The sequence below is a fragment of the Gasterosteus aculeatus genome, chromosome 9 (assembly GCF_964276395.1).
Source record: "Gasterosteus aculeatus chromosome 9, fGasAcu3.hap1.1, whole genome shotgun sequence".
Taxonomy (NCBI): Eukaryota; Metazoa; Chordata; class Actinopteri; order Perciformes; family Gasterosteidae; genus Gasterosteus; species Gasterosteus aculeatus.
In genome coordinates this window covers 12,508,219-12,530,025 of record NC_135696.1, presented here as the reverse complement: position 1 = coordinate 12,530,025, position 21,807 = coordinate 12,508,219, and the positions used below count along the sequence as shown (strand labels likewise).

General features: G+C 45.8%; 1 protein-coding gene and 1 non-coding gene across 7 annotated transcripts in view; both read left to right on the top strand.

Annotated features, from left to right (window-relative positions):
* Positions 1 to 21,807, top strand: part of htt (huntingtin) — a 29,683-nt gene that overhangs the window by 3,902 nt on the left and 3,974 nt on the right. For 2 of the 6 annotated variants that reach the window (XM_040186210.2, XM_040186209.2), the window contains exons 9-64: positions 7 to 211; positions 509 to 556; positions 841 to 918; positions 1,034 to 1,422; positions 3,166 to 3,292; positions 3,394 to 3,509; positions 3,618 to 3,729; positions 4,471 to 4,608; positions 4,731 to 4,889; positions 5,004 to 5,101; positions 5,191 to 5,330; positions 5,446 to 5,509; positions 5,635 to 5,735; positions 5,889 to 6,035; positions 6,200 to 6,320; positions 6,411 to 6,556; positions 6,660 to 6,844; positions 6,984 to 7,201; positions 7,362 to 7,488; positions 7,570 to 7,694; positions 7,790 to 7,900; positions 8,090 to 8,167; positions 8,737 to 8,960; positions 9,073 to 9,151; positions 9,242 to 9,403; positions 9,485 to 9,540; positions 9,731 to 9,879; positions 10,125 to 10,261; positions 10,358 to 10,474; positions 10,807 to 10,929; positions 11,440 to 11,699; positions 11,798 to 11,940; positions 12,051 to 12,285; positions 12,393 to 12,534; positions 12,650 to 12,829; positions 13,025 to 13,201; positions 14,176 to 14,252; positions 14,665 to 14,800; positions 14,903 to 15,025; positions 15,107 to 15,314; positions 15,495 to 15,640; positions 15,889 to 16,066; positions 16,422 to 16,523; positions 16,676 to 16,860; positions 16,939 to 17,065; positions 17,255 to 17,358; positions 17,622 to 17,776; positions 17,882 to 18,021; positions 18,160 to 18,245; positions 18,328 to 18,458; positions 18,548 to 18,680; positions 18,869 to 19,024; positions 19,289 to 19,479; positions 19,942 to 20,056; positions 20,201 to 20,414; positions 21,618 to 21,726. In XM_040186210.2, coding sequence (XP_040042144.2) covers positions 7 to 211; positions 509 to 556; positions 841 to 918; positions 1,034 to 1,422; positions 3,166 to 3,292; positions 3,394 to 3,509; positions 3,618 to 3,729; positions 4,471 to 4,608; positions 4,731 to 4,889; positions 5,004 to 5,101; positions 5,191 to 5,330; positions 5,446 to 5,509; positions 5,635 to 5,735; positions 5,889 to 6,035; positions 6,200 to 6,320; positions 6,411 to 6,556; positions 6,660 to 6,844; positions 6,984 to 7,201; positions 7,362 to 7,488; positions 7,570 to 7,694; positions 7,790 to 7,900; positions 8,090 to 8,167; positions 8,737 to 8,960; positions 9,073 to 9,151; positions 9,242 to 9,403; positions 9,485 to 9,540; positions 9,731 to 9,879; positions 10,125 to 10,261; positions 10,358 to 10,474; positions 10,807 to 10,929; positions 11,440 to 11,699; positions 11,798 to 11,940; positions 12,051 to 12,285; positions 12,393 to 12,534; positions 12,650 to 12,829; positions 13,025 to 13,201; positions 14,176 to 14,252; positions 14,665 to 14,800; positions 14,903 to 15,025; positions 15,107 to 15,314; positions 15,495 to 15,640; positions 15,889 to 16,066; positions 16,422 to 16,523; positions 16,676 to 16,860; positions 16,939 to 17,065; positions 17,255 to 17,358; positions 17,622 to 17,776; positions 17,882 to 18,021; positions 18,160 to 18,245; positions 18,328 to 18,458; positions 18,548 to 18,680; positions 18,869 to 19,024; positions 19,289 to 19,479; positions 19,942 to 20,056; positions 20,201 to 20,414; positions 21,618 to 21,726 — 8,033 coding nt within the window. Of the gene's footprint in view, positions 1 to 6; positions 212 to 508; positions 557 to 840; positions 919 to 1,033; positions 1,423 to 3,165; positions 3,293 to 3,393; positions 3,510 to 3,617; positions 3,730 to 4,470; positions 4,609 to 4,730; positions 4,890 to 5,003; positions 5,102 to 5,190; positions 5,331 to 5,445; positions 5,510 to 5,634; positions 5,736 to 5,888; positions 6,036 to 6,199; positions 6,321 to 6,410; positions 6,557 to 6,659; positions 6,845 to 6,983; positions 7,202 to 7,361; positions 7,489 to 7,569; positions 7,695 to 7,789; positions 7,901 to 8,089; positions 8,168 to 8,736; positions 8,961 to 9,072; positions 9,152 to 9,241; positions 9,404 to 9,484; positions 9,541 to 9,730; positions 9,880 to 10,124; positions 10,262 to 10,357; positions 10,475 to 10,806; positions 10,930 to 11,439; positions 11,700 to 11,797; positions 11,941 to 12,050; positions 12,286 to 12,392; positions 12,535 to 12,649; positions 12,830 to 13,024; positions 13,202 to 14,175; positions 14,253 to 14,664; positions 14,801 to 14,902; positions 15,026 to 15,106; positions 15,315 to 15,494; positions 15,641 to 15,888; positions 16,067 to 16,421; positions 16,524 to 16,675; positions 16,861 to 16,938; positions 17,066 to 17,254; positions 17,359 to 17,621; positions 17,777 to 17,881; positions 18,022 to 18,159; positions 18,246 to 18,327; positions 18,459 to 18,547; positions 18,681 to 18,868; positions 19,025 to 19,288; positions 19,480 to 19,941; positions 20,057 to 20,200; positions 20,415 to 21,512; positions 21,727 to 21,807 lie in introns of all 6 variants that reach the window. The other 4 variants (XM_040186205.2, XM_040186204.2, XM_040186208.2 and 1 more) reach the window with 2 other exon arrangements.
* Positions 8,245 to 8,374, top strand: LOC120825901 (small Cajal body-specific RNA 14). Its single transcript, XR_005713177.1, has one exon.

The following is a 21,807-nucleotide window of genomic DNA, read 5'->3' as shown; positions in this document are numbered from 1 at the left end:
CTGAAGGTGTACGAGTTGACTCTACACTACACACAGCACTGGGATCACAATGTGGTCACAGCAGCCCTGGAGCTCTTGCAGCAGATGTTCAGGACTCCCCCACCAGAGCTTCTGCACATGCTCATCACCGCGGGCAGCATTCTTCACGGCACAGTCTTCCGCCAGGACGCCGAGAGCCGCGCGCGCTCCAGCAGCATCCGCGAGCTCATCGGTAAACGCGGCAAATCGTTTGGGATCGTCTCCGCGAAGCTTTTGTTCCGTGTGATGGGGCTTTCTACGTATTCACCTGGCACTTGGGGGCCGATGTCTCTGCTTTAAGTAGCTTTCATTTCATTGACCCTTACTGACTGACTGTGTGGTTGCTCTTCTCTCGTTCCTACTTTTAAGGCCTTGCTTGCTTACTCATTCCCTGTCGACTGTAACTAATTGTTGTTTCCTATGAGTCTCTCTGAGCTTTTGCTGCTTTTCTCTTCCTTGCCTCCTGTTTCTTGTTTCCTGCCATTTGCAGCGGGGGGAGGGTCTTCCTGCAGTCCACTCGTTCTCAGGAAACCAAGAGGTGACTGGTCTATTCATCTCTTCTGCGATCCTCGAACTGATGCTTCAGGGTTTTAGCTAGTTTACCTCTGACTGGTTCCCCTTGGGTGGTTGGTGGTCTTCTAGATTTTAAATAAATTGTCAATAATGCACAATACTTGTTTTTTAAGGTCTATCTAGAAGAAAATCAAGGGTAGTCTTTTGTTCTTTTTGTATTTGAATGTACATTTCATTCAAAAAGGTTTTAGTCTCTCCTCAGCTGCTGATGGTGCTGATGTAACAGTGACAGTAAACCTGTATTTTAAGGTAAAATGCTTTCGGGGGAGGAGGATGGTTTGGATGATGACGCAGAGAGAACAGAAGTCACAACTGGTGTCTTCACAGGTGAGAAGCACCAGCAGGCAGAATGGGGAGTATTTGCTCGCCTCAATTTTCCAACCAGGTGTTATAGCCCCCAGGCAACATCAATGAACGGGCTTTGTGTGCATCTCTCTTCCAGCGGCAGTCGTTGGCGCAGACGGTTCCTCTGCGGCGCAGGTGGACATCATCACCGAGCAACCCCGCTCCTCCCAGCACACGCTGCAGCCCGGCGACTCGGTGGACCTCAGCGCCTCCTCAGAGCAGTGCGGCGGCGGGGCGTCCGCATCCGACACTCCCGAGTCACCCAACGACAACGAGGAGGAAATGCTGAGTCGCAGCTCCAGCGGCGGGGCCAACGTCACTCCGGAGACTGCTGACTACACCACGCCAGAGACGGAGGGCGGGCCCTTAGGAGAAGGCGCCACTCTGCTGGGCGCCAATGATCGCTCGATGCCACCCAGCGACTCCTCCCAGACCACCACAGAGGGGCCGGACTCGGCTGTCACACCTTCGGACGTAGCAGAGCTGGTCAGTGTGACTGTGTGTGCGTGCAAGTGAGATAACATTTCGTCAGAGGATACAGGTTAAACATTCAGTACTTTAAAACCCCAATGTCCCCCAAGGCACAGCTCGCAGTTGATGATGCTACTCTTCATAGTTAAGATCTTTAGAATGGACAATATTCATTCCTCACATATGTTTTTTTTTTTACCATTTAAAGGGTTGTATCAGTGGTCTTGCATGTTGTAGCCGGTCCTACATAATCGAAATGAGTGGGCAACTGTTTCTCAATCATCTAGTCTTTTAATTTATATCCTGACAGGCAGACATGCTGTTCAGTATTTGCTTTTTCAACTGCTCTTTGGTGACTTGAAGTATAGGAGTGTAAATCCAGACAACTCGTCTTTCATAGAGGGAGGATTTGGTCTTGTAAGGGCCCTATTGTACAGGCCTGCTGTATTGTGCCTGCTAGGGTTGCAAAATTCTGGGAATATTCAAAGTTGGCAATTTACGGGAATAAACTGGGGTAATTTGACAGAATTTACCTTCTCATATATGACAAAACAATATTTAATTTTGAAAGTTTGCAAAAAAGGGTGGAAAGAAACATTTGGCTTTTCCTGCTTCCCTTCAGAGACGTTTTGGTGTGAGATAGTCGCCTCTAACAGTTCTGCCTCTGGTCGTGCCTCACCCCCTTCCTTTATCCTTCTCCACACTTTGTCTCGGTCGCACACTCCCTTGCCGCAGGTGATTGAGCAGTCTCCTCCCTCGCCAACTTCCACCGAGGGTCCCGATGCCACTGACAGCGACTCTTCTGTCTACTCTGCTTCCTCTTCGACTTCTTCTTTTTCTTTCTCCTCCTCTTCTTCCTCCTTCTATGCCACCTCCTCCTCTGCTAGCACTAGTGACAAGGTCAGCCAATTGGACACTTTGAACCGACTGGGAGGGGCTTGCTTGTCTGGAAACTTTTGGCTTTCTTCATTTTCGTTCCTTTTGTTCCTCACAGCCCATGTAGATAAATCCCCCTTTCGTATTGCTACTTTTTCCCTCCTGTTTCCACTGGCTATATGTCAAGCCCCTTCTTCCCCTACTTCTTGTTTCCAGTGACCCCCAAAAAATGAGATCCTTTGAAAGACCTGTGTGAAAACAAGCAACCCCAACATCCCATCTTGATGGCTTGCAGTGAAGAGTTCAAAGTAGAAGCACGAAGGCAGTCTCTTCCTTTTGAATTGTTCTCCTTCATATTTGGTTCCCTCTACCTTGTTTTGTTTCCTCCAAGAGACTGTGACAGGCTTTTGTTCCGGTGGGGGCCCAACCTGGAAATATTTGTATACATTTTTGCAATAAGATTACTTTACACATCTCGCTAGGAAAAATGAGTTGACTCTAAAAATGTAATGATACTTGAGTAATTTATTCCATGGTTGAATTGCTTGGTTCAAAAGCTTGCTCTTCCCCTGGTGGACCGTGGCAACCACAATGCTCAAGCCTGTGCTTTTTCCTGTGTGTAGTTGATTAGCTGTAAATGAAGCGACCCAAGCATGATCCAGTAGGGTTTAAATAAAGGACATCTGTTTGACTTGCGGTTTTTGTTTGTTGTGCTGTGTGTCTCTGTCGTCAGTCCAGCAAATCAACTCGTAATGAAAGAGACAAAATGAAGTAGGAATCGTTTGCTTGCAGTAGCGTTTCCAATTTGCAATCAAATATTGTTTCTGTCATGCAGGTTTAGTTCCTGACTGGAGGTGTTTGTTGTGTCTGTCTCTGCTTAAGGTGCTGGATGGCAGTGAGAGCCAGTACTCTGGGATGCAGATTGGGACATTGCAGGATGAAGAAGATGAAGGAGCGGCACCTTCCTCTCAAGAAGAACCATCGGACCCAATCATGCAGTCGGCCCTGGGTGAGTTTGTGTACACACAGAACAACACCCAAACCTGGGTATTAGACCGAAAACCGGTTCTGCTATAAAGCATTCTTGTTTTTATATGTGCTTGTATGCAGCGCTGAGCAAACCGCATCTCTTTGATGGCCGAGGTCACAACCGGCAGGGTTCAGACAGCAGCGTGGACCGCTTGATACCAAAGGACGAACCTGCTGAACCGGAACCTGACAATAAGGTAAACGCACTAAAACATCCGCATCTGTTTTTTCTCACCAGAAAGAAAAGAATGCAAAATAATAACACGACTGTCTCCAACTCTTAACTGCCTGTTTTTTTTTTTTAGCCATCACGGATAAAGGGTCCAATTGGACATTATACTGACCAGGGGGTGGAGCCACTGGTGCACTGCGTTCGGCTTCTTGCTGCTTCCTTCTTGCTGACGGGACAAAAGAATGGTGAGTGTTATCCAAACTGCTCAGAATCCAATCCAGATTTCAGGTCAACATTTGCAAAGACGTACAGAACATATATTATTGATACAAATGAATATGGAGATCTTTCAATGAGGAGAAGACAATAAAACAATAAGGAGGTTCAGTAGTACAGATGGTCTTCAACCAAAGGTTTCTGTGAAAAAGTTTTTCTAAAAGCTTGTTGCTTGTTTGAGTGATTCATGTGGAGAATCCATTTCTAGGGAAAAGGTGAGAACTCAAAAACAATTCTTACACAATACACATACACAATATGGATCGGATATTCAAGAGTGCCAACATCTTGGTAAAATCTCTAGAAGAAACCGAATTATTGACTCCACATCTGTCTGACATGTGTGATGTTTCTGTGCAAAATAGCTGAGAAATGAATTCATGTTTACAAAGAAGAAAAATATTTTTTCAATTAGCTGATGCCAGCTTACTTGAATGATCTCAATGCAAAACATGTCTACAAGCTTTAATAATTGTCTGCAGCTTTTAGGTTTATTCAAAATATCTTTTTGGTTGGCTAATGGAGTGTTCTATTGACACTGCTGTAATAACTTTATTATAAACTATCACCACATTTAGAGACACAACCTCAACACAACGTTGTCAGTTATTTATCTGACTGTTCTTTCTTTGGTTTGCATCAGTGTGTGTGTGTGTGTGTGTGTGTGTGTGTGTGTTTGTATATAAGCCTTTGCTGTGATGTTTTTCCAGGTCTGACACCGGATAAGGAGGTGCGAGTGAGCGTGAAGGCTCTTGCGGTCAGCTGTGTCGGGGCAGCAGCGGCGCTGCACCCTGAAGCCTTCTTTAATTCCCTCTACTTGGAGCCGCTGGACGGCGTTCCAGTTGAAGGTCAGGGGCCAACTGGAAGGCTCCAGTGGATGTTTTTACCATGGGAGTCGCACAAGGTGTTGTTCAACGTTTTTTCCCTCAGGTCTTTTGACCCTGCTCTCTTTATCTGTGTCCCCTTGCAGAGCAGCAGTATATCAGTGACATGCTGGGCCTCATTGACCACGGGGACCCCCAGATTAGAGGGGCCACAGCCATCCTCTGTGCCGCCATTATACAAGCTGCTCTCACCAAAACACGTTACAACATACACACCTGGCTGGCCAGCGTGCAGAGTGCAACAGGTTGGTGTGTTTGGAAGGGGAGGATATTTTTCTATTATGTTTTTTTTACTTTACTTGTGTTGCTATTTTATTCCTATTTTGCAATGTAATCTGTCTGGCATATTTTTCCTCCAGGTAACCCTCTGTCCCTGGTGGACTTGGTACCTTTGCTCCAGAGAACTCTAAGGGACGAATCCTCAGTCACCTGCAAGATGGCTTGCTCTGCAGTGAGGGTAAGCGTACCGGCGTGAGTGGGCCACTAGTCTGTGCTCTGCATGCACGTGTGTGTTTGAGGCTGACCTTTTTTTCATGTATGTTGCAGCATTGCATCATGACTGTGTGCAGCAGCACTCTGAGTGAGCTCGGCCTGCAGTTGGTGATAAACCTTCTCGCTCTGAGGGACTCCTCCTATTGGCTCGTTCGCACAGAGCTTTTGGAGACCCTAGCCGAGCTAGATTTTCGGTAAAATCCCTTTAGATTACGTTAACAATGTCTGTTGGTAGCGTGTCTTTCAGTGACAATGAAACAAAACTATTAACCTGTGACCACTGTCTTAAGATATTCACTCTGGTTTTAGGTTAATTAATTTCCTGGAGAGGAAAACGGATACTTTGCACAAAGGGGATCATCACTACACTGGGGTAAACTCTCCTTACTCTCTTTCCTGCAGTTTTCAAGTAGAACTGCAAGTCATTGTTAGTCACAAACAGGTGCAGTGCGTATCCTAAAAGTAGCTGATCCTAATTCCGAATCTTTCTCTTTGTAGCGGCTGCGGCTTCAGGACAGAGTGCTGAATGATGTGGTCATTCGTCTGTTGGGGGATGATGACCCCAGAGTCCGCCACGTGGCTGCCTCCGCTGTCAGCAGGTCTGCTATCTCCTCTCATCTACTGTATTTTGGGCTCAGCACTGTTTGTACACAGTGGTCACTTTAAAGTACAATGTATTAAAAATGTTCCCCTCTGCCCTGAAAGTATCTTTCTAATGTCTCCCTCTTCATTTGCCCCTCTCTCTCTACTAGGCTGGTCTCCAGGTTGTTCTATGACTGTGACCAGGGTCAAGTGGACCCTGTGGTGGCTATTGCCCGGGACCAGAGTTCAGTCTACCTGCAGCTGCTGATGCATGAGACACAACCCCCGTCCCAGTTCACAGTTAGCACAATCACCAGGTACACGGACACCCAGTCTAGAATGGCATTGAGTCTAGACGCTCAATGCCATTCTGTTGTTAAGAAATTCATTCTTAAAGTCCAAATGGTTCAGTGACAGATTTCATGACCAAATCACAGAACACACTGTATGACGAACTCTGCTCTTTTTGTCCGTCTGCCAGGACGTACCGAGGCTACAACTTATCTAACAATGTGTCCGATGTCACAATCGAGAATAATTTGTCCAGAGTGGTTACGGCCGTCTCCCATGCTTTCACCTCCTCTTCCTCCCGAGCGCTGACTGTAAGCTTTCAGTAATACTTTTTTTTAGTTTCTGCTGTGTGTGTTTATGATAACATCTAAAAAACAATGAATTTGTCCATTTCGCTGCAGTTTGGCTGCTGTGAAGCCTTGTGCCTCCTGGCTACAAATTTCCCAGTGTGCACTTGGAGCACGGGCTGGCACTGTGGCTACGTTAGCTCCAGTAGCAGCTTCTCTTCACGCTCTAGTCTCAGCCGCAGCAGAGGCAGGGCCCTTAGGTTTGTGTGGTTGTTGTATATTCTGCCATAAAAATAACCTCCTCTTTCCCATTTTTTTAAAATGTATTGTCTACAACTGATTATTTCCCGTCCCGCTCTTCAGTGTGTCTCAGCCTAGCAGTTCTCCAGCCTCTTCAACCACCTCTTCATCTGCACCGGACAATGAGCGAAGGACTCTGACAGTAGGAATGGCCAACATGGTCCTCTCTTTGCTCTCCTCCGCCTGGTTTCCACTGGATCTTTCTTCTCACCAGGATGCACTTTTGCTTTGTGGCAATCTTCTTGCTGGTGGGTAATATATGCATTCAGATTTGACCTGTAGCTTGAAATTCTGTTGTGTTTGCAAACACGCCACCATTCACTCAAACAGAACTTTGAGACTCTGTAGCTTATTTTCGATTGACCCGTCCTTTAATCCTGTTCCCAGCGGTGGCCCCAAAATGCATGCGCAACCCCTGGGCGGGCGAGGACGAAGGCAGCGGCGGTAGCGCCAATCCGAACCCAAATAAGATGGAGGAGCCATGGGCTGGTCTGTCAGAGCGCTCCCTGGTGGCCATTGTGGAGCAGCTCTTTTCTCACCTATTAAAGATCCTCAACATCTGTGCCCATGTGCTGGATGACATACCACCGGGACCAGCGGTCAAGGTAACTGCTCAGTCTTTTGTTTTTGTGTGCTCAGGGTCAAGGGGATGGTATTTGCATTTACTTTCATGTCTCTGCTTATGACTAAGTTGTATCAACAGGAAGGCCATCCAGAGGAGTTCACCTTCTGTACGGTTTCCTACTGTTATTTTTTTTTTTTTAGGCCACTCTCCCCTCCCTGAGCAATACCCCCTCCCTCAGTCCCATCCGCAGAAAAGGCAAGGAGAAGGATGCTGCTGAGCCCAGTGCTGCTCCAATGAGTCCAAAGAAAAGTAATGAGGTCAACACAGGTACATGCACACCTGACCATCTATAGGTTAAGAGTCTCCGTGACGTGTCAAACAGTTTGACATTTTGCCTTTTGTGAGCAGGCAGGCCAGCAGACGGCACCGGGTTAACCGCCGTTAACAAATCTACCACCTTCGGCAACTTCTATCACCTGCCGCCCTACCTCAAGCTCTATGATGTCCTCAAAGCTACACACGCCAACTTCAAGGTCAGAACACGACTTCCTGTCGCGGCAGAAAAGTGTTTTTACAGTCTTAATGGTGGTTAGTGGGGGTGTTAATTATGTTTAGTTTTTTATCCCAGGTGACGCTGGACCTCCACAGTAGTCAGGAGAAGTTTGGAGGATTCCTGCGTGCCACGCTAGATGTTCTGTCTCAGCTCCTGGAGCTGGCCACACTACATGACATCAGTAAGGTAAATACATCTCTATAGAAAAATCAAACATTGTTTCAATGTTTATATTGGTGGGAGCCGTAAAAAAGGAAGCCTGATGACTGCACTAGATGAAAGCAAATTAAGTTTATTTATTTCATTCTTATAAACATTTTCTTTATATTGACTGGATGAATGTATTCAATGAAATGTTCTTCTATTTTCTGTCAGTGTGTGGAGGAAATCTTGGGCTACCTGAAGTCCTGTTTTTGCAGAGAACCAACCATGGCTACTGTTTGTGTACAACAGGTCAGCAATCCGCATTGTTTATGTCTGTGGTGGTAGATCTTGATTTTATTGTGTTATAACATTCACTGCATGCGTGTGTGGCAGTCTTTATGGTTGCAACACTGAGCAGTGTGCTGCAACCGATGTGACTCCACACAGAGTGAGGCTGGATCCTGCCGACAGGAACTGTAAAGGCATCGGTTTCCCTGTGCGATGGTTTCATACATCTTAATACACACTCACACACTCACTGGCCGTCTTCTTGCCTGAGTGTTTTAAGACACCCCACATTGCATTATAGTGATTTGAATGAATTTAGATGTATAAGTAAAGTAAGTAAACGTTCCCCTAACGTCTCAGAGAAAAGAAGAATGTCCGTTCAAACAATAAGCAGCAAAGGTGTTAATGGGGAATATCGGACACTTGGAAATTGTTCAGGTATTATTATTACACGTTATCGAGGAGCGCCCAGCGGTCGGAGCTACTTGACGTGTGTTGAGATTGAGTCATAGTTATAACTTTATAACAACAAACACTCTTCACAGGGTGACTGCTGTTCTTTATTAACTTGATACCTCTCTTTGGTGTAGCTGTTAAAGACCCTTTTTGGCACTAACCTGGCCTCCCAGTGCGAGGGCATCTCCAGTGGACCCAGCCGCTCTCAGGGCAAGGCTCTGCGTCTCGGCTCGTCCAGCCTGCGGCCGGGCCTCTATCACTACTGCTTCATGGCACCGTACACGCACTTCACTCAGGCTCTGGCCGACGCTAGTCTCCGTAACATGGTGCAGGCTGAACAGGAGCAGGACACCTCTGGGTGAGTTGTAGCAACACGCAGAGTCGACACAGGAGCATGAAAGACGTTGATTCCACATGAATACACAGACATGAGCTAATTAGAGCAACCTGCCTTCCTGTTTCTCTTCTAGGTGGTTTGATGTGATGCAAAAGGCTTCAAACCAGCTGCGGTCCAACATTGCAAATGCAACCCGAAACAGAGGAGACAAGGTAAACTATAAGTTAAGGTAATTCTTTGTATTGCTTGTCTGCTTGGGTTTAGTGCTATTGTTCTGAAAACACTGCCCTCCACTTTTTCAGAATGCCATCCACAACCACATTCGTCTGTTTGAGCCACTGGTGATTAAAGCTTTGAAGCAGTACACTACCAGCACCTCCGTGGCCCTGCAGAGGCAAGTACTGGACCTGCTTGCCCAACTTGTGCAGCTCAGAGTCAACTACTGCCTGCTTGACTCGGATCAGGTAAAACAAAACAAAAAACACACACTAATGCTTTTGCATTTGTTCATCTTGCTCACTCGTGAAATACATTTTCTGTTTCAGGTCTTCATTGGTTTTGTCCTGAAGCAGTTTGAATACATTGAAGTGGGACAGTTCAGGTAATTTTCTTTGTGATTCCCAAAAAAGCAATGTGGCATTTTCAGGACCCACTTGGGTGAACGGGCTTTTCTCTAGATGTTGTTCTTCTATGTGTTACATAAGTGGTTAAATCTGGCTTCCACATAATTGTAGATCAGCTCAAATATTCTATTGCTGTCTTGTGACCTAAAATAATCTGTTCTTCCACAGAGACTCGGAGGCCATCATTCCCAACATCTTTTTCTTCCTGGTGCTGCTGTCTTATGAGCGTTACCACTCCAAGCAGATAATTAGCATCCCCAAAATCATCCAGCTGTGTGACGGCATCATGGCGAGCGGAAGGAAAGCTGTCACACACGGTAAGAGGAACTACAGGTTGCCCGCCACTTATAATCATTTCATTATTAAATTCTAGAGTAGGGTAGGGTAGAAAAACTTCTACCCTTGTTACATTCCTGAACCATAATCATAAAAGCACAGCCTTGCTGTTGCTGGGTGACAGAAATGTTTATGCTTCTCATAATCACCATGAACAGAATCGTGAACACAGCCATGGATATTGAGTCGGAAGTAGTTGGATTAGATTTTCCTCCTTCCTTCACAGCCATCCCAGCTTTGCAGCCGATCGTCCATGATCTGTTTGTTTTGAGGGGGTCAAACAAAGCGGATGCAGGCAAAGAGCTCGACACGCAAAAAGAAGTGGTGGTCTCCATGCTGCTCAGACTTGTGCAACACCACCAGGTACTCTCCCCGATGGATCCCGACAGACACGGCGCGCTGACGTCACAAAGCATCAAGGAAAGGTTTTCTCACCCTGACTCCTGCTTCTCCATGTAGGTGTTGGAGATGTTCATCCTCGTTCTGCAGCAGTGTCACAAAGAGAATGAGGACAAGTGGAAGAGGTTGTCCCGACAGATCGCTGACGTCATACTTCCCATGATTGCCAAGCAGCAGGTAGGAAAATGCTCTTTTACCTGGGAGTTGAGATTGAGCTATTTGTACTGGAAGATCGTGGAGGACGACAACATATATGGAATGTGCAGAGAATGTCTGGTCTTCAATAATTAGATTTTAGTTAAAAATCCTAAGAATGACAAGTACAAGTTATATTTCCACATTTCATTGTGTGTCGGGAAATTGTTTTGGTTGTTTTGGTTATACCTCTGCGTTGGTGGCCTCGTGTTGCATTGATTCCTAACTTTCGTTGTTTTTATTATTTTTTTTTAACCTGTGTGTATAAAGTAAAGCTTGAATTGAGTAAATATATTTGTATCTTGTGCTCACAGATGCACCTGGACTCTCCGGAAGCGTTGGGAGTGTTGAACACTCTGTTTGAAACTGTAGCGCCCTCCTCCCTCAGACCTGTAGACATGCTGCTCAAGAGTATGTTCACCACGCCGGTAACCATGGTGAGACTGCCCATTTCACACCTGAACATGCATGAAGACCTAATCCACTTAAAGGGATACTTCAGATCTTTGAAGTGGTATATAGTACTTATCCTCAGTCAGTTTATTACCTAAAGTAGACACAGGAGTACGTGGACTGAAGTCATTTTTATCCATCCCCTCTAGTAATTCTACCATGCAGAACACGATTGTTGCTGTTTTGATTGATTAGTTTGTGTCATTGTTTCCCAGAAAAGGATGTAAACCGGTGGAAATATTACAAATGCAGGTCACAGTTGAACTGAAATACATATTTTAGGTGGGTTTTTGTTTAGCTGCTGCTCCTGTCCACAACAACTTTGATCCCTTTCTGATACTTCTGTTTCTCCAAACTGGGGGGTTTGCTGACTGCCACCTAGTATGGAGATGACACCGACTACGTATAATTACCTCATATAAAATCCTCCAAAAGGCCTCAAGTAATTGCCAAACATATATGTTTGACTTGAACCCAAACGTCTGCTCCTCCAGGCGTCCGTGTCTACAGTCCAGCTGTGGGTGTCCGGTATCCTGGCGGTGCTCCGGGTCCTCGTCTCCCAGTCCACTGAGGACATTGTCCTGTCGCGGGTCCACGAACTCTCTCTCAGCCCGCATCTCCTCTCCTGCCACACAATCCGTCGCCTGCATCAGCCGAGCTTTTCCCCGAGTGACCCACCTGCTGCCGACACGCTCCTCAACCAGGAACCTTTTGGTGAGGCACAAAGGGCCCCACCCGAGGACACCTTTGCCAGGTGAGCGGTCCTTTTCCCTGTTTTTATTCCACGCACTACGTTGCTTTCACCTGTCCGTTTCCACCCACCTTCTCACTTCTCCTTTTCCTTCTACTAAGGTTCCTTCTCCAGCTAGTAGGAGTGTTGCTGGATGACATTTCCTCCAGACAGGTTAAAGTTGATATTACAGAGCAGCAACACACCTTCTACTGCCAGCAGCTGGGCACACTGCTCATGTGTCTCATACATGTCTTCAAAAGTGGTGAGTTTCAGACCTTTCATTACATTCCAAATCGGTTGCATGCTGTTATTTTTATACTAGTCTTTACCTGAGCCATTCGCTCTTAACGTTTTCCCTTTTTCCGCTTTCAGGAATGTTCCGCAGAATCACAGCTGCAGCCAGCCGTCTCCTAAAAGGCGAGGGTGGAAGTGCAGTTGGACCGACTGGCACCGAAGCCGCTCTGTTTTACCCCTTAGAGGGCCTGAACAGCTTGGTGCAGTGCTTGATCACCACTCACCCCTCTCTGGTGCTACTTTGGTGCCAGGTCCTCCTCATCATCGACTACACCAACTACTCCTGGTGGACCGAGGTGCACCAGACTCCCAGGTAGGAACAGACGGTTCTGAGCACCGCAGCGACGTTTATTGCCACTCGAGGTCTTAATGCAAATGCATCTCGTAACAAACTGCCCTTTCTTCATTCTTCGCTCTCAGGGGACACAGCCTGTCGTGCACAAAGCTGCTGAGCCCTCACTCCTCAGGGGACGGCGAGGATGATAAGCCCGAGGAGCGCTTAGCTATGGTGAACCGAGAGATTGTACGCAGGGGAGCCCTCATCCTCTTCTGTGACTATGTGGTGAGAATCTGAAGTTTTCAGAGTCATAAATAGACAACAATCGTCAAACATGTGTTGATTACATAGACCTTTGTTTTTGGTTGACACGTCAGTTTGATTTTTCCCACTACAACAGTGTCAGAACCTGCATGACTCGGAGCATCTGACCTGGCTGATTGTCAACCACGTGCGTGACCTCATCAGCCTTTCCCATGAGCCTCCAGTGCAGGACTTCATCAGCGCTGTGCACCGCAACTCCGCTGCCAGCGGCCTCTTCATCCAAGCCATCCAGTCTCGCTGTGACAACCTCAACACAGTGAGATTTCACCCTTTAACTTCTGTTTTCCCAGTACCTCTCACTACTGAAAATGTTATTTTTTCTTCTTTTCTTCTACATCTCTCCTTTTGTGGCCATTTCACCTCTTGATTTGGTCGTAAAGGTTTTTGTTTTTTTTACAGTTCATCCACCTTTTTTTCCCCCTTTTAACTGACTCCTCTCACCCCTTTGCAGCCTACCATGTTGAAGAAGACTCTGCAGTGTTTGGAAGGCATCCACCTGAGTCAGTCTGGCTCCCTGCTGATGCTCTATGTGGACAAGCTGCTCGGTACACCCTTCAGGGTTCTGGCTCGCATGGTGGACACACTGGCGTGCCGCAGAGTGGAGATGCTGCTGGCTGAGACACTACAGGTACAGCTTATGGATTAGTTTGCGTTTCTTGCAATAGGGGACTTTGACCTCAACATTTGATGAACTCTATTTTATCATTGCGAGCCTATTATGGAAAATCCCCACTTAAAGCGTTTTAGACTGCTTTCCTTTTGTTTTATTCAATGTTTAAATTCACATTGACTCAGTAAGATGCTCATCTGACTCTGACTGCATTTCTTTTACCCTTCAAGTCTATTTTGGTTGAGTTTATTGTAGTTTTTTTTCCTAAACTGCTGTTGGAATCGAACAGGTTTCTCATTATAAATGTGTTTCAAAGTTAAAGCGATACGTTATTAGGCCCATGGCGAAAATCAATATATTGACTGGCCGAGCTAGTTAGGATAAACAAGTCTAAATGGACTTTGTTTCAAACCTGCAATCTCCGGAACATGTTGGCTGTAAGCCGAATGAAAGAGGAGAGCCAATAGACACGAATGAGCCCGTATGTCCACTTTGTTTAAAAACAGTGGCAACAAAAAAAAAGCAACACAAGTAACTCAATTTCTCCTAAAACACAAAACTGTCCCACCCAGTCTTTCAACCTGAACTACTGTCGCTTCCCCCGGACCGTGTATCTTTTTTTTTGTTTTATTTTTTTTGTTAAAGGTGTATTATTCATTTTTTTTTTTTTTTCACATTCCAATTCTAAACGTTCTAAGCGTGTACTTGCATTATTGTGCTTTTATATTTTCAGATTGTCAATATGTAATCACTAGCATGAAATAGTCTGCAATAATATCGCAATTCATTTTGGTGAAATAAACAAAGTAGTTACTGTGACAGCCCGATAAGTTTTATACTCTATTGATAGATCATGGCTTCCAGTCTTTCTCTGACCTTGTTTTTTCACAACAAGCAATCCCTTGTGTTGTTATGAAGTAGACGTCTGCAGACCCAGTCAGTCAGTCGTCTGTTAAAGTGATCATGTGCTGTTGTGTCCCTCCCTCCTGCAGAACAGTGTAGCTCAGCTTCCTGTGGAGGAACTGGACAGGATCCAGGAATACCTCCAGACCAGTGGCCTGGCTCAGAGGTAGAGATCTTCTGTATTGCAGCCAATTTGAGGAATAGTTTATAACTTTAACATTTACAGTTATCAGTTATTAGTTATCAAAATACCCGCCAGTTAATGTGGCTAAAAAAGTCAAACTTGATTTTAACATTGCATTACTCATCTGCTCAAACCAAATCATAAGTGTATTTACAACCAAGTACATGCTACTGTGAGGCAAATTCTGTCCCTTGGATTCCCCAAATACTGCATGTATAGTCGCCTTCCATTGTATGTGGGTTGTAAGTACCAAGTGGTGTACAGACCAAAGTAATGTAACATCTGCCGTCACTGGACTAATAAGGGTGCCAAGTATCTTCCAGAATAGACGTTATGTATCACAGAGCAGATTTATGTTGAACAAAAATAACCTTTTCCATCTCTGTTAACGCAGGCATCAGAGGTTTTACTCCCTGCTGGACAGGTTCAGAGCCACTGTTGCCGACACCAGCAGCCCCACACCTCCTGTGACGTCCCACCCCTTGGATGGGGATCCCCCACCTGCCCCCGAGCTGGTCTCTGCAGATAAGGTACGCATTTATTTTTTTAATTGTTTTTTACTGTGCACATAAATCCAGCAAAAGAAAGAAATAGGAGGTATAAGTTTTTTCTGTACATGATTTTGTTTTCAGGAGTGGTACGTGGCTCTGGTGAAGTCTCAGTGTTGTTTCCGTGGAGATGTTTCCCTGTTGGAGATGACAGAACTCCTCACCAAACTTCCTCCCACCGACCTCCTGGATATCATGAGCTGCAAGGTGACAGACTGCAGTGCCACAATCCCACTTCTAGATAAATATCATTATCTCGATTCATTGAAACATTGCTTCCCCCCTCAGGAATTCAACCTAAGCCTGCTGTGTCCATGTCTCAGTATGGGTATGCAGCGGTTAGCACGAGGTCAGGGGGCGCTCTTGTTGGAGACAGCTCTGCAGGTGACCCTAGAGCGGCTAGCAGGGGTCACAGGGTCACTTCCTGTGCCCCACCAGTCCTTCCTTCCGCCCGCTCAGTCACAGCCCTACTGGAACCAACTAGCTGCTGTGTACGGTGAGAGGAGAGATTGCATAATCCAATGCTATGTATATTCGTCTACTGTAGAATTTAGCCATCTCCTGAAAATAGAAACTTGACTTTAGTTGAGTTGGAGTTTGTTGCTTCAAGCTTTGTGGTTGTATTGTGAATTTCCCTTAACATCTGCTTTTTAAAATATGTTCTGCTGTCTTTCAGAGGAGCCGGGTTTCTACCCCGGGGTTTTGTCGCTGTGCAGAGCGCTGTCGCAGTACCTGCTTAGTGTGAGCCAGCTGCCTTCCTCACTTCATATCCCCTTTGACAAGGAACATCTTATCACTACTTTCACCTGCACTGCTGCCGAGGTAAAAGAACACATCATACATATATATTTTTTTTATTGTATTTTGCATATAAACGTATAATGGACATGACATTTTTGCAAAAATCCCTTTTAAAAATGACTGTGTGTATGATACAAAATATCTCAAATTTATCAAACTTAAAGTATGTGTTTTTGGCTTAATGTACAATTTGATATTTCTCAGCTGGATGTTTGTGATTGGATGTCAGATGGGATCGATTCACCTTGTATTTCTCTCTGCTCGCCCAGGTTGTAGCGTGGCGCCTCCTGCAGAACCAGTTGCCCCTGAGTGTGGACCTGCAGTGGGCTCTGTCCTGTCTGTGTCTGGCCCTGCAGCAGCCCTGCGTCTGGAACAAACTCTCCACCCCGGAGTACGCCACACACACCTGCTCCCTCATCTACTGCCTACACCTCATCATCGTTGCAGGTGAGGACACCACTGAGACGTGCTGGTTTATCTTCTATGATTTTAGTGTTTAAAGGGTCTGTTTACCCCAAAATCAAGTTTTTTTTTTGCTTTTTACCTGCATTGCTACTTATCAATCCAGATTGTCTTGGTGTTCATTGCTGAGTGTTAGAAATATTATTCAATACGATTGAAGTCGTGTCTTGATTAAAGTCAACATGTGTCGCAACGCACACCAAAACAGTCTAGATTGATAAAGAGTCTTAACAAAGTACAGTTAAGAGGAAAAAAGTATTTTGGATTTCTATCCCTTACTATTAGAATGTCTGCTTGTCTTTTCAATGCTGGTTACAATGTTTTTCTTTGTCCTCCCAAGTGGCTGTCAGTCCTGGCGACCAGCTCCTGTATCCAGAGAAGAAAAAGACGAAGGCAGAGAGAGATGCTGAAGCAGATGAAGTTGACTCTGCACATGCTGACAGTGAGCACTTAAAAGTTTTCTTAACCTTTGCCTGGTTGATGTTGTTATTTGGTATGCATGTGCTTTGCGCAGCAACGCTGTTTCATGTGTAACTGTGTCATTTGGTCTGCGTCAATTTTTCCATGAAATAAGTTTTCCCCTGTATGTTGCAGACACGTTGGAGCGGAAAGCATGTGATATTATGGCGGAGCTGGTGGAAGGCCTGCAGAGCATCCTTGCCCTGGGTCACCATAGAAACAGTGTTTTCCCTGCTTTTCTCACGCCAACCTTGCGCAACATTGTCATCAGTCTGTCTCGACTGCCTCTAGTCAACTGCTACACCCGAGTACCTCCACTGGTCAGTGTGTGTGACAAATATTAGGCCTTCGGTGTGTATATGTATTGATCTATTAAAACAATGTGTGTGACTTTTTAGGTTTGGAAACTGGGCTGGTCCCCTCAGCCAGGAGGAGAATACGGCACAACGCTGCCTGAGATCCCTGTTGACTTCCTGCAGGAAAAGGATGTCTTCCGAGAGTTCCTCTACCGCATCAACACACTAGGTACACAAACCCACAGACAGTCATGTAAAAGGCTTTCCCTTTATTGTCTCATGGTTTATCTCATCATAGTTGCCTAGTATTGATAACTATCATTTCAGAGGTGCAGTATCTGCCTCAAGTACATCAGATCATGGTCTGCTTATGACTGTTGCATTACTGTATTTTCTGGTTTGGTTGCTCAATGTTTAGGCTGGAGCAGCAGGACTCAGTTTGAGGAGACCTGGGCCACACTACTGGGGGTGCTGGTCACCCAACCCATCACTATGGACCAGGAGGAGGAGACACAGCAGGAGGTACACCCACACAAATAATGTTCACGTGAATGTGCTGCTAGTTTGTTTATGAGATTGAGACTACAGAACTTGTCGCTCTTGTAAAAGCATTTGCGCGGTTGCTTAGTTTAATAAAAACACACAAGCATTTGTATGAATTTAGCGTGAGAGCAACGAAGAACCTGGACATCTTTCAGATTACAATGAACATTGGGTAACTGTCCGTCCCGTCTCTCGGCCTTTCCCATCTGACTCTTTGTTTCGTTCTTCCTTTGTGTCTTTAGGAGGACTTGGAGCGTACCCAGTTGAATGTTTTAGCAGTGCAGGCCATCACCAGCCTGGTGCTGAGTGCCATGACCCTGCCTACTGCTGGCAATCCTGCAGTCAGCTGTCTGGAACAGCAGCCACGCAACAAGAGCCTCAAAGCGCTGGAAACACGGTAGCTACGCATCTGTTTTCCATTTATTTTATTAAAGTACTCAGAAAAGACCTGCAGTGTCTTTTTGTTTGTTTGTTTATTTATTTATTTTTTGAGTGTTTCCAGGTTTGGAAGGAAACTTGCAATGATCAGAGGCGAGGTGGAGAGAGAGATTCAGGCTCTTGTGTCAAAGCGAGACAATGTTCATACGCACCACCCGTACCATGCCTGGGACCCTGTGCCCTCCCTATCGGCAGCATCCGCTGGTAACTCAAAACTTTCACCTAGACAGCTGCTGCACTCACTCCACACTAGTGTTCATATATTTTTACTTGATTTACTTTTTTTAATCTTCTCAAACAAAAATATCCTTTTGGGTTAAATTCCGTTCATATGTTTTTCAGCTGGCACGCTGATCAGCCACGAGAAGCTGCTGCTTCAGATTAACACGGAGAGGGAGTTGGGCAACATGGACTACAAACTGGGACAGGTGAGGGCTGCAACAAAGGAGAACGGGTGGAAACAATTAAGTTGAGGAACATGTGTTCAAAATGTGTTTTTTCATTTCCCAGGTCTCCATCCACTCAGTGTGGTTAGGTAACAACATCACCCCACTGAGAGAGGAAGAATGGGGTGAGGATGAAGAGGATGAAGCAGACACTCCGGCACCCATCTCCCCGCCAGTGTCTCCTATCAATTCAAGGTCAGTCAAACAAGACTTTTTAGTCTCAACACATTGACTGAAACAGGAATGCACCATGGAGACTCATTACTGTCCATCGGCGCTTTCAGGAAGCATCGTGCAGGTGTGGACATTCATTCATGTTCCCAGTTTCTGCTGGAGCTGTACAGCCAGTGGCTAATCCCTGGCTCCCCGAGTAACAGGAAGACCCCGACCATACTCGTCAGTGAAGTGGTCCGATCGGTGAGCAACGTTGCACGCGCTTCATCAGTAACGGATTGTTTAAAACACAAAATAATCTTGAGCACAGACAGCAAAGATCCCAGTTTCTCACTCTGGAAGGCAGAGCATATACCACACCAGCGTGTCTAGTTTGGCAAAGGGGTTTGATGATCCACTCTGCATCTTCCCACTCTTCTCGTTCTCTGTAGCTGCTGGCGGTGTCGGACCTGTTCACAGAGAGGAACCAGTTTGAAATGATGTTCTCCACCCTGATGGAACTGCAGAAGCTCCATCCTCCGGAGGATGAGATCCTCAATCAATACCTTGTGCCGGCCATCTGCAAGGCAGCTGCAGTACTGGGAATGGTGAGTACGACTGTCCTTGGAGTCAGTCTTTGATGTTAAAAGTGTTTGTGATTGGATATTGAAACCGCTAGAATACAGTCTAACGTACACAATGTTTATAAAGATATCACCATAATGCCAGCGTGTTATTAAAATTTCTATTACATACTTGACGACCCTTTTTTAATAAAAGCAATATCTCGCTTCAGGACCTAATAAGGGTTTCAACCAACCTGCATGAGCTGTTGATTTAAGTGTATTAATAATGCAAATGTATTTTTGTAGGACAAAGCAATAGCGGAGCCTGTTTGTCGCCTGTTGGAGACGACCCTACGCAGCACCCACCTGCCCAGCCGCATGGGGGCTCTGCATGGAGTGCTGTATGTGTTGGAGTGTGACCTGCTGGATGAGACAGCCAAACAGCTCATCCCCGCCGTCTCTGAGTACCTGCTGTCCAACCTCAGGGCGATCGCTCAGTGAGTAGTGCTCTCTATTCTATCAGAAGAAAATACAAGTCCATTTTATTTGTATAGCACATTTCAACATTAAGGCAATTCAAAGTGCTTGACAGAAAAACATCAACAACAGCAAAACACAAAGCAAGGACATTTATTTTTGGATGCTTACATGTTAAAGACACCAACCTCATTTCATAGTCTAAATGAGCTGATGGTGAATCATGGAGCAAATGTTTTTATTGACGGTGGGTGGCCCGTCTGTGATGTATGGGACTTTGGAATGAATTGGTTTTATCCAGTTTAAGGTTAGTGGAGATTATACATCTTTTTTCACGATTTGTCGTGAGACTGTGACCAACAGGGCAGCATTTGGCCACAAGGTGCTGACCTCCACATTTCAAACAAACTGACCACGGTCTTTACCATTTCATTTTAATTTGGTTCCCCTCACCTTGTACATCTGCTCTTTGTGTGCTGCAGCTGTGTGAACTTGCATAACCAGCAGCATGTGTTGGTGATGTGTGCCGTGGCCTTCTACATGATGGAGAACTACCCTCTGGATGTAGGAGCTGAGTTTATGGCTGGAATCATACAGGTAAACATTAGTTGTGTGTGAATGGAACTAAAATAACATTTGTCCCAATCCAATAAACAATGGCGCTTATGATAATGAATTAATTTATGTGCCTCTTTTGTAAAAATGTTGACTTCTCTCTCGCCTCCGTCTGCTGTCTTCCAGCTGTGTGGCGTGATGGTGTCGGCCAGCGAGGACTCCACCCCCTCCGTCATCTATCACTGTGTGCTGCGCGGCCTGGAGCGCCTCTTGCTGTCGGAGCAGTTGTCGCGCGTGGACGGAGAAGCTCTGGTCAAACTCAGCGTGGACAGAGTCAACATGCCGTCCCCACACAGAGCCATGGCCGCCCTCGGCCTCATGCTCACCTGCATGTACACCGGTAAGAAGTGCTCTAACACGACTGATACAAATACAACGTAGCATCCTGCATTCAGCCTCCATCCACTGCATACGGACCCGTGCCTCCATTACCGCTATCAGGACTTACTCAATCTACTGTAAACGCCTCATAGGGTGAAGCGAGTTGGCTTACTCACCTGCATGGCCCCTCTACATAGCAGTAGACTACGTCCATAATCAGTTTACGCCACTTGGGCATTGTCCCTTAGTAATGGTGCAAAGGTGAAGCTCTGCCAGCTTATGTGAACGGCTTCAGTTGGGATGAGTCTCCCTCCTCCCTCCTACACTCATTCCTTTCTAAAGGTCTGTAAAGTAAAATGTAGACGTGTCCCGTTATCATATTTGGCTTCAGTTACTTTTTGGTCTACTGACACACTACTAATTCATGAGCTCACCGTTTCATGCAGCTTACAGTGCACACCATCATTAAAATAAATTAGTTATTGATATCTTATCTGCCAGTTAGAGCTAGATGTACTTAGTCATTTACATCCATTAAATCTCTCTTGACAGCCTAACACATCTTTCTTTTTTCTAATGAGGCCTGTGACAGCATTAAACAACACTGCTTGTGAATATGATTCATGAATTCTATACATGCCTCTGAAATACCGTACCTCTAACCCCTACGTCGCCCCGTACTAACTGTAGCAACCTTTAGTGTGTTCTCTGCGTGCTGACAGACAACATAACACTTTACAAAATAACACCTTATTTTGTTGCCAAGGGCTCCAGCAAATCCTTTGCGTAAAGGAGGGCTCTTGAAAATGCAAACTGAGTTCTAACTTAACTTCGTTAAGTTCCTCTTTATGTGCACCACGGCAAAGCAAGCTGCTGCACATTCAGGTCACTGGAGAAGATAATCTTGTATATAATTTAACCAGGAAACATGGCATTGAAAATCTCACCTCCTTAATGTTACTGAAACTAGCTCCCAGAATTCCCCCATCTTCTTTACTAAGGTTGACTAAATTCTGATCTGAATTTTGTGATATCAGTACCCACTCTAACGTCTCCCCCACTGGTTCAACCGCTGCAACCCACCCCTCCCCCCCCCACCCCCCTCTCGTCCTCTCAGCGGTGCTTGCGTCGGGTTCAGACGTGACAGGGGTTAGAGGTCAGGTTGGCTCTGCCGTAGCAGAGGGGGTGGGCGTCACAGCCGGTCATGTTGGTTTCTCCTCAGGAAAAGAGAAAGCCAGCCCTGCCAGTCGCCCCGCCCACTCTGACCCCCAGGCCCCGGACAGCGAGTCCATCATTGTTGCCATGGAGAGAGTCTCTGTGCTCTTTGACAGGTAAACGCACACAAGCTCTGTTGTACAGATACAACACATGGTGTCATTATTTTTTTAGTTTTTAAATGACACGACCCACTC